The 11,351-nt window shown below is 36.6% G+C and overlaps 1 protein-coding gene across 1 annotated transcript in view; it reads left to right on the top strand.

Moving 5' to 3' along the window:
• The window catches only part of LOC106878233 (ras and EF-hand domain-containing protein homolog), a 99,828-nt gene that overhangs the window by 83,269 nt on the left and 5,208 nt on the right, over positions 1-11,351 (top strand). Inside the window, exons 11-15 of the mRNA XM_052965895.1 lie at positions 293-502; positions 4,382-4,520; positions 8,686-8,767; positions 10,381-10,495; positions 10,623-10,742. Coding sequence (XP_052821855.1) covers positions 293-502; positions 4,382-4,520; positions 8,686-8,767; positions 10,381-10,495; positions 10,623-10,742 — 666 coding nt within the window. The remainder of the gene's footprint in view (positions 1-292; positions 503-4,381; positions 4,521-8,685; positions 8,768-10,380; positions 10,496-10,622; positions 10,743-11,351) is intronic.

Genomic DNA, 11,351 nt, shown 5'->3' with positions numbered 1-11,351 from the left:
TATATATAGTTCCAAAATTTAAACAGTAACATAAAGAAACAAACAGAAAATTCACACACGAAACGGATCGTGGCTAATTCCTCATCAGTTATCGCTTTAAAGATCATTACAGTTTCATGCCTTTGACGATAATATTGTTCACTTTTGGTGGTGTCAGCAGCAAGAAGCTGCTGGGAATAGTGAACGAACGTTGGGGAGAGTAATGTAAACAAACACCACATGCACACACACATGCTCGCACACACACACATATATATATACATATACATAAATGTATTTTGTTTTAAAACAGGAACAAGATTCCCATGATGAAATAGAGACAGAAACAGAAGTTCCGACAGATGACCAAGATGCAGATTTATTCAAAGCCACAGCTCACAGATGTCCAGCATCTGTTGGCAGCCGCGGTTCTAATCGTAGTTTACGTGATTCGGGCAATGACCTCAATAGTAACCAACTACCAAACCGTATTTCACGGAGAGGACCTAGTATTCAACAAGAGGTAACCTCTTTTGTAAGATTATGTGACTGAAGATTGCTTTTGTTGTCGAACTTTCTGCGTATGTATGTATGTATGTATGTATGTATGTATGTATGTATGTATGTATGTCATTGTTCAATTTTATTTCAAGATTTCTTGCCAATAGAGAAAGGGTCTGCTTCTAACCTAAATTCAAGGCTCCCTCATTGGAATTTCAACATCAGCAACAGGGTATTTTTGCTTGTATGTATGAATATATGCAGATTTGTATGTTTTGCGTTATGTATGTATTCTCATGCATGTAGTTGCATATCTAGACATGTTCATATGTATTTAAATGATAAACGTCTGGAAAGTTTTACAGATTTTTACAGTTCCAGAGATGGATTGGATCTGTAGTCTTCGAATTAGCTTTCTCCTTTCTGGTTTTGAAAAGCCTAATTTCCCAAGATTGGTATTTAGGCAGTGTTTTACATATCCCAGGGCCCCAATAATTACAGGTATAAACCTGAACTTGTAATCTGGATAGAGTAACTGCAGATGTCTCAATAGTTCTGCGTAGTTATTCTCTTTTTCTATATATGTATGTATGTATGTATGTATGTATGCATGTATGTATGTATGCATGTATGTATGTATGCACGCACACACAGAGACAAACAAACACGCGCACACATTCTTGCAGAATACTGAAGAGGTAAATTACAAGATTGTATAATTTTTCAGCCGTAATTATGTAACCACGATGGTAAGTTGGGTAAGCGTGTATGTTTTATAAAGCATTGAATACCATACTGTTTTCCGTATTTTATTCACAGTGTGTGTGTGTGTGTGTGTGTGTGTTTATATGTGCACGCTCGTGGGGAGATAAGTAACTAGACGTCTTATCCGGATGTTTGCAACAGAGTAAAGTTCGTCAAAGCTATCTAAGATCTAAATGGTGATGTTAAAGCCCACGGCTTGTTAGGTTCTGTCATCAAAATTAACCCATTATCTACCATTGATCTCATATGAGATCACTTAAAAATTACAAATTTCTTAATTATCTGTCAATATTTACACATATCTAACCTTTTTGCTATATCAACTAGGTATATTTCTCTGATATTCAAATAAGGTTTGCTAATTTTTCACCCAATATCTCGCTTATTTCTATTTAAAATGTTATTTTGAAATGTTATTTTGATCATTCCAGCGTGTTTCTAAGTTTCATAAAAAAATTCCAGTTAATAGAATTATGGGAGGTAATGGGTTAAGCGTACATTTCTCTGAGTTATTTATAATCTACATTTTACACAAGATTCTTTTATAAAACAATTTGTAAATAAATCTTAGTAAACTCCTGATGTGAATAATTATAAAAGGGGAAATTTCTGATTTCAATTAGTGTAGAATCAGAGGTCTGTTTAGTGCATGAAACAAAGGCGAATTTAGTTCATTGTTGTTCTTGTTGTTGACAAGCACTAATAAAAAAAAACGAACTATGATCAATGGCATTCCAGCTGTGACCAGCTCGAATCTTTAGAAAAGATATGTCTAAATCCACATTAACCAAAGAATCATTTCCTTATCTAATATTTCTTCGTAATTTGAAGAAAGGTTTTGCTAGTATTTCTAGAGGGTCGGGCGATTGTATCGAGGATCCCTGCTTGTTTCTTCATGAACTGAAAAGTTTGTTTGGAAATTTATGAAGGGCCTAACACCCCATTTTCTACTTGCTTTTAAGGGGAAGGCTTCGTGACGAGTTCTAAATATGACATTTAAATGAATGAAATCTGTTGGGATCCATTTTACGTGATAATACGGCTTTGTGTGGCACTTTGGTCTGACCTATTGATACTACTACTACTACTACTACTACTAGAAATCCTTTCTTTTGGTACAAAACCAGCAATTCTGTGGAGTGGAGAAGGAGATTAGTCGGTTACATCGATCTCAGGAAATAGGCATAAAACCCAGTTTAGTGCAACTCCAGAAAACAGTGTTATTAGGGACAGCTTATGGGGGTTCTTGGCATCTAAGGTTACTTGTAGCCCGAGGTTAGGAATTTTGCTTTTCCAACAGTTTAATCTGTTGTATGTCTATGAATAATAATAATCCTTTCTACCAAAGGCACAAGGCCTGAAATTTGGGGTAGGGGGCTTGTCGATTAGAATGATCCCAGTATTCCACTGGTACTTATTTCATCGACCCCGAAAGGATGAAAGACAAAGTTGACCTCGGCGGAAATTGAACTCAGCGACAAACGAAATACCGCTAAGCATTTCATCTAACGTGCTAACGATTCAGCCAGCTCGCCGCATTATATAACAATAATAATAATATTAATAATAATAATCCTTTCTACTATAGGCACAAGGCCTGAAATTTGGGCGGAGGGAGATAGTCGATTAGATCGACCCCAGTACGCAACTGGTACTTGATTTATCGACCTGAAAAGGATGAAAGGCAAAGTCGACCTAGGTGGAATTTGAACTCAGAACGTAGCGACAGACGAAATACCGCTGTGCATTTCATCTAGCGTTCTAACTATTTAGCCAGCTCGCCGCCTTATTATTATTATTATTATTATTATTATTATTATTATTATTATTATTATTATTATTATTATTATTATTATTATAATAATAATAATAATAATAATAATAATAATAATAATAATAATAATAATATTTTTAACAGTTAGTGCTTGCACCATCTCTGACAAGCAAAAAGGAAGAAAAAAGAAAGAAAAATAGATAACCCCAGTGTACAATAAACAATAAAGTCCTTGTTTGTTGCTCAAGGATTGATTTTCTTCTTTCGATAATGTTATCTAAAGGAAATTTCAAGGCTGACGTAAATTAAATATATTGATCAAAACTTTTATACCATACTTGTAGCACGATAGGAACTCGTGGCAAGGGTGATAGAAGATATGAGGTCACTACTTTATACGTTTTGTTATATTACAATTAGTTTTCTTTTCGTTTCTTTAGAATCTTTCTATCTTTTTCCTGTGAAGTGCAATGTCCAAAAGAGATTTACATCAGGGCTTCAAAATATTCTATAGCAGTGGTTTTCAACTAGGGTCCAAATGCCCCCTGAGGGTCCATATAGGATTTTTGGGGGTCCACGCAACAAGGAATACTGGTGGAATATTCCCATCAAAATTTCAGTCAAATGTAAGCATAACAGGCGGGATATTGTTGTTTGGGACAGAGGGGCAAATGTATGTACCATCAAAAAGGTCAGCTGCCCTGCAGATATAAATGTAATTTGCATATAGAAGCTGGAGGTTTCGAAGCAGTTGTCCATAGTTATCCTCTTTTTCTTTGGTATTCAAAGAGATATTTATGTCTGCAGGGCAGCTATCCTCTATGATGGTACATATCTTTGCCTCTCTGTCCCGAACAACAATATCCTACCTGTTAAGCTCACATTTGACAGAAGGATTGATGGGAATGTTCCACCAGTATTCCTTCAGTTGGTGTTTAAGAATGTATTCCATAACAGAGGGATTTTCTAAGTTTATTTCAGGACAGAGAGTGTTTCTTGAGGAGTTCACTGCCAACTCGTACAATGTTGCCCACTTCACTTTTCAGGACTGCATTAATATATTTATTTTTGCTGCTGTCTGTCAATACTATTGTTTCTGTGGAAGTTCTCAGCTTTTGTCAGGATTTTCCGGGTTTTGATATCTATGGAGTGGATTTCCTTTACAGACCAATCAAGTATCCCAAATGTTGGGATGAGTACTGGCACGGCAAATGGATTGTGGGGTATTTTGTTGTATGTATGTATGTATGTATGTATGTATGTATGTATGTATGTATATATGTATGTATGTACACATTTATGTATATTCTGTTCAATGATATTGTAAAAGAAAAAGTTCATGTATTGCACTATATTTTACAGCTAGCTAATCAGAAGGCTATGAAAGAGCCTGAACGTATGTACAAAGTGGTTTTGGCTGGCGACGCTGCAGTTGGAAAAACAAGCTTCATCATGAGATTATGTAAAGGCAAATTTGTAACAAATTTAAGTTCGACACTTGGTAAGTAAAGCAAAAACGAATTATTTTTCTGAAATTCAAACTATTTCTTTCTCAGTTACTCTGATGAACGGATTCTGATGAATTCCTTCTAAAAACGGATTCCGTCCTAAAATTCATTACGAAAGTAGCACATCCAAGTGCTATAGTTTTGAAATTGAGGATATAATGAGATCTTTGGAATCAGTTCTTCTGGGCAACAAAATAAGTACAAGACTGAAAGTACAACCGTCAATATTTACATTTCCTTTTTCTTTCTCTGTGTTTTTTTATTCGTACTCTCTCCGTCTTTTTCTTCTCGATCCTTTCAGTCGAAGAGCGTAGGATCGAAGCGGCAAAGACTTTTCCATTCTTCCCGAGTGTTAAACTAATACACCTGCTTGTTGTTCCTTCACCCGTCTTCATTTTTTGTTTTCTGTAAATTTGAAATATATATATATATATATATATATGTGTGTGTGTGTGTGCGTGTGTATAATGTTAAACCACATTTGTGTCTTTTATACCTATGCCGCGCTTAGAAGCAGCCTGAATTGGATTTAGGGTTTAAATTGGATTTGGTACTTGTATACCTACAGTTTCCAACCAATACCTGATACATTCAGGATTGCTTCACCTCACTGTGAACTCTATGTTATTGTTCCTTGCTATTTCTGGGATCCTACGTGTTGATGTTCCTTGATTACATTGAATCCTGTAAATTATCTATCTATCTATCTATCTATCTATCTATCTATCTATCTATCTATCTATCTATCTATTTATCTATATAAGCACACAAAACACATACGTATGTGTGTACATGTGTGCGTTAAACTGCCTGATGGTAATGCGGCAATATGTATGTAGCTCCATAGGACATCATTTACGATTGTGGGAACTGGCGTTTACGTCGTGTTTGATGGTGTAACAGTGTTGTTTTGCAGTACCAAGTTCGCAGTACGTGACTGTTTCCTTCACATATAATGACTTGACGTTATTAAAAGAAACTACTCTATCACGTCCGTATGGGAATACGTTTCTGAGGTCTGCATACAAGGAAGCAAGAAACAGCTGCCTGAGATGTTTAAATTGCTTAAGGATAATGTCATTATTTGGAAAGTTAAAGAAGAGTAAATAGTAGCCTCGTTTATACTAATGTGTGTTGTTACGTGTACTTGTAAGAACATTCTTAATGTACCGAAGGAAGAGAGCGGAAAACATGATTGAAAATTGAGGCAGAATCAATTGAAGAGAACGGGCTCCGCGTCCCGTTGCAATGGAATGGTTTGACAAGAACATTCTATCTAAGAAATGAAATACGAATGGAGAATTTGTGCGAGTAACTAAGAGGTCCTTATGATAGAGGCTGTATGCATAGTCATCTAGCTAAGAAGCTCGCTTTGCATTCATGACCTTCTGGGTTTGACCAGATGAGCAGCACATTGGGTGTGTGATTTCCTCCTTAACTTTACATCAACCTAAGCTTTGTGAGCGAAATTGGGTCGGTGGGTTGTACGGAAGACTATAAGATAGAATGTATCTGTTCTCGGTGGTATATCTAATCTATTACCAGGTTTAATAATACCACTACTAGATCCGTGGAAACCTTTAGTGTAATCCTCACATTCGGAATGTGCATGTTGGCCTCTTGCTCCGGTTTTTTTCTAATCTTAGAAGCTTAGCAAGAAAAGTTGGGAGCGTTATCCTTCCATCTCTGACTTAGCCTTGACAAAATTTCAGACAAGACATACAATCTATCGCGCGCACAGACGCACACAGTCTGTCTGCCTGCCTATCTGTCTACCCGTCTGTCCTCTCTCTCTCTCTGTCCCTCTCTCTTTCTCTCTCTCTCCCTCCCTCTCTCTTTCTCTCTCTCTCTTTCTCTCTCTCTCCCTCCCTCGCTCTTTCTCTCTCTCCCCTCCCTCGTTCTTTCTCTCTCTCCTTCCCCCTCTCTCTACTTCTCTTTCTCCCTCTTTCTCTCTCTCTCCCCCTCCCCCCTCTCTCTCCCCTTACCTTTTCCCTTTTGCAGCATCCCACACATCTATCAATCTCATGTTTCAAGTGACGTCATTAAAATATCAGCGAAATAGATTTTACTCTGCTGTTACAAACGTAAAACAATATTTGTTTTCATTGTAACATTGATTTTATTTTCGTTATTATTTTAAAGGAGAGAAAAAAGCAAAACGTTAATCCAATATGTATTTTTCAAATATAAATATTTGATAAATAATTTTTTTCTTTCTGTCCTTGTATCTATCCTGCTTTAGCGCAGGATCCACAAACATGCTTATTGATGCGACTGAAATACCATTCCACCCAACGTGTCAGTGTGATAGGCTTCGGGTGTCGTCTGTCAAGCGAGATAAGCTTAGCAATATAAGCCCGATCCTAAGAACCTCGTTTCTCATTACAGAGGCTCAAAAATAATCAACGAATGAATACAATTGGTGCTGCATATTTTACCACGAAGGCCTTTCAGATATTAATATAACTTAAATGGAGGCGGACAGATTGGTTAAATCGTTAGACCGAGGAAATATGTCTTTCTGTGTTTAGTTTTGCCTGCGTTCGTTCTGAACACAAATCCTCCTGAGTTCAAATTTGTCTTTCTTCCTGCTGAGTACATAAAATAAGCCGTCAAATACTGGTGTTGATATAATTGACATTTCTCTCTCCCCAGATGTATGACCTCATACCTATTTTAGAAGTCAATATCATTAGTTTAAGTGATTTCTCAAAATAAATTTTATTTCTTGCACCATTTATCAATAAGTCTAGGGCAATGTTTCGGGGAAAGCTTGAAAAAATTCCAACAGAGATTATGTAAAGTAGGTCGAATGTTAAGTGTAAAATAAAAAAAAAGGTGGACATTCTACCTATTACATCAGCCAGTCTATAAAATAAGTTGAGCATTGAAAACAACAACTACATCACCATTACGTCACCGTCACTTATACCAACGACAACTGTGAAACTGTTTACATTGCCAAGAGTAATAGCAAAAACACAACAAGTATCGATTTTAACGTAACAGCTGTATATTCCCAGGCAGTAAAACGCCATCTTTATAACTTTAGTAGTTAAGCAATCTATTAAGAAAGCAACAGGAAAAATATATGTCAAGTATAGATAAGAAATGTATTTAGAAACACGATTTTCAGGAAAAAAAAGAACCGCCTTCCATTACAAGCTACTTCTCTAGAAAGATACAAGTTACCCTTTTAGAAACATTTAATACTACGCTCTAAGAACCCTTATAAATTATCTTATACAAATAGAAATATTTAGAATACTCTTCCCCAGACATTACAAGGTACCTATATACACATTTTAGTTAATCCTTAATAAACATGACAAGCTACCCTTCTACAAACATTACAAGTTACTCCTCTATAAACATTACAAACTATCCCTCTTCAAATATTATAAATCACACCTTTTCAAACATTACAGACCACTCCACTTCAACTACCCTCTACAAACATTACAAAACTACCCATCGATAAATGTTATATGCTACCCCTACTTAAGCGTTTCAAACAACCCATCTCCAGATTGTACTCACTATCTCACTGAACATAACCTATCCATCTACAAGCATTACAAAGTGTTCTCCACAAATACTACAGGCTATTCTTTACATAAAGACTGATATTTCCTCAGGGCTATTTTCTTTATTTTATCCTCTATCCTTGCCATCACTGTTCTGAAAAATTTCTAAGTTCTATCAACCACGCTCACACGCACGCACGCACACACATTGATCTTTTGCTGAAAAAGTAGGCTGGCACACATATCGTCTACTGATGTACGTATTCAGAAATGGGTTTTTTTTTTCGGCCTGTATTGATTTCTTCTGTAGCAACTTTAGTTGTATACGTACATATACACGCACACATAACTGTCTACATCCATACCCAAATACGTGTACACACACACACACACACACACACACACACACACACACACACACACACACACACACACACACACACACACACACACACACACACACACACACACACACAGTCCTTTATTCAGTGCAATATTTAACATACCTCTATTGCTTAACTGGTGATTTATAGTCATCGCTTTAGTTTATTTTCCTTCTCTCTTTATTGTGTTTTATGAGTACAGCTTCTGAAAAGTACAAAACATAACTTTTGAAATGTTTTTTGATCAGGAGTTGACTTTCAAACAAAGACCCTTTGTGTAGATGGTCACACAATAGCATTGCAATTATGGGACACAGCGGGCCAAGAAAGGTATGCTACTTCTCGTCTTTATAACATAATTTCCATAATATCAATAAAATACTCTTACTTTCAACCAACGTTTACAGTTTCAATATCGATTGTAAATGTCCTTAGATTAGTTTATATCAGAGAACATTTTAAATGAAAAGGTAAGTTACTCTTGGTGGAGGCGGGTGGCTCAGTGGTTGGGTCATGATCGTAAGATTGTATTTTCAATTCCTGAATCGGGCGATGCGTTGTGTTCGTGAGTAAAACACTTAATTTCCTCTTGATTCAGTTATACTCAGCTGGAAAAAATGAGTAATCCTGCGACGGACTGGCGTCCCGTCCAGCGGGGAAATATATGCGCCACAGAATCTTGGAAAACCGGCTTTTTGGGAACCTTTAGCTTGGAAAAGAACTTTGAAGTTACTGTTGAACAGAATTCTGCAACTAAGTTTCAAATCACAGTTGCAAGTTAAATCTCTCAACTTTCAGAGTCAATACTTTTTCTTATTAAAAACTAAGAAATACCTCAAAATTTAATTTTCGTCGCCTTTAAATTGAAGGTTTTGCACAAAGATAGAAAATAATCCGTGGATTTGGTACATTAAAAATGTATAGAAACCTAATGCCAAAAATTTACACTAATATTAGACCGCTTCGTTTGTGTGTGCATAATTCGAACTCCGTATGTCATATATTAACTCTATTGTCCTCGTGGCCCAGTACTTAGGGTGTTGTAGTTACGTTGCAGGCTCGTGGTTTCGATATTTAGATTGGGCGGTGAGTTGGGTTCTTGAGCAAAGCACACCATTTTCTGTTGCTTCAGTCCTCTCAGCTGTAAACGAATAACCTTACGGCGGACTTGTCCTGTTCAGAGTGAATGTTGAGATCTCGGGTGCATATTATATGTTGTCGAAACTGATTAACTGGCCCTATGAGTTCTAAGAGTCAAATATGATAACTTCCATACTTTTGTTTTCGAATATCCACGAATTCATTCAATGCTAAGCCGCATATACATACCCCTACACATATGGTACTAGCAAGCATTTCTACGTACCCTTATCCTTCTGCATGCAATCTATACATATTACTAATAAATAAATATTGGAAGATGGATGAACTATGAAACAGTTTTTACCGTTTCTGGATATCTGTGAAGTTCGGGTGTCACAAGAATATCACAAAAATTAATTGAATATGCTTGGAATATATTTACTGGAAATACGATGAAACGTTTTGTGATAATTGGATCAAAGAAGCAATGAGATTTCCGGGTTCAAGGATTAAGAGAAGTCCGGGAAATACATGAATATTTTCCGTCGGAGAAGGTTTAATATTTACAAATGATAGGGCGGTGAGTTGACAGAAGTGTTTACACGCCAGGTAAAATGCTTAGGAGCATTTCGCTCGTCTTAACGTTCTAAGTTCAAATTCCGCCGAGGTCGATTTTGCCTTTTTATCCTTTCGAGGTCGATAGAATAAATGCCAGTTGAACACTGGGGTCGACTTATCCCCTTCCCCGAAACTGCTAGCCTTGTGTCAAAATTTTGAATTAATATTTACAAATGATGAAGACAGCAATGAAGATACGGTTTTATACTTTTGTGAAACATTTTCTATTCTCAATGTTTTAGGTTCCGCAGTATTGCCAAATCATACTTCCGGCGAGCTGACGGTGTATTACTTTTGTACGATTGTACTTACGAACGGTCATTTATAAACGTCCGTGATTGGTTGCAAACGATTGAAGTAAGTGACACGTCATATTAGACTTCAATTCTGTTTTACTCTCGATTTTCGAAATAGCATCTTTATATATACATATATATATATATATATAGTGATTTATCATTCTTGTTATATATTTTTGTTGCAGAATGGTGCCCAGAAACGTCTTCCTATCATGTTGTGTGCCAACAAAACAGATTTGAGAGCTGAAATGGAGGCACACGATCGACGAACCGTAAAGTTTGAAGATGGCCAGAGATTAGCAAGGGTATTTATGAGTTTATACAGAATATTACCCACACACATATAACTCGTATACAAACACATTAATATCCACATACCAACAGCACACAGCATAAAAATATACAATATATTCACATTATAGATATTCATGAGTAAACGAGGGGGCTTCAACTTGATCGCTCCTTCTGCATGGAAAATCTAGCCAATATTTTCGATCAACTCACAGCCTATTCTGATGCTATGGGACCCAACTGGATAATATTCTTTTCTACTCTAGGCACAAAGCCCAAAACTTTTGGAAAGATGCCAGCCGATTAAATCAACCCCAGTGTATAACTGGTACTTAATTTATCGACCCCGAAAGGATGAAAGGCTAAGTCGACCTCGGCGGAATTTGAACTCAGAACGTAAAGACAGACGAAATACTGCTAAGCATTTCACTCGGCGTGCTAACGTTTCTGCCAGCTCACCGCCTCAAACTAGATAATATTGTTCTATATACGATTTGGAAGGCGTACTTACTTTTTCCCTACATGTGTAATTATGTGTATTAAATGTTAGGAAACCTTCCAAAAGGTCCTAAGTGTTGCCCTTACTCTTCAGATTAAGCAACTGTTCGGATCTTTTTTAAAAC

Source organism: Octopus bimaculoides, chromosome 2 (assembly GCF_001194135.2).
Source record: "Octopus bimaculoides isolate UCB-OBI-ISO-001 chromosome 2, ASM119413v2, whole genome shotgun sequence".
NCBI lineage: Eukaryota > Metazoa > Mollusca > Cephalopoda > Octopoda > Octopodidae > Octopus > Octopus bimaculoides.
This window is presented reverse-complemented; position numbering and strand designations above follow the sequence as displayed.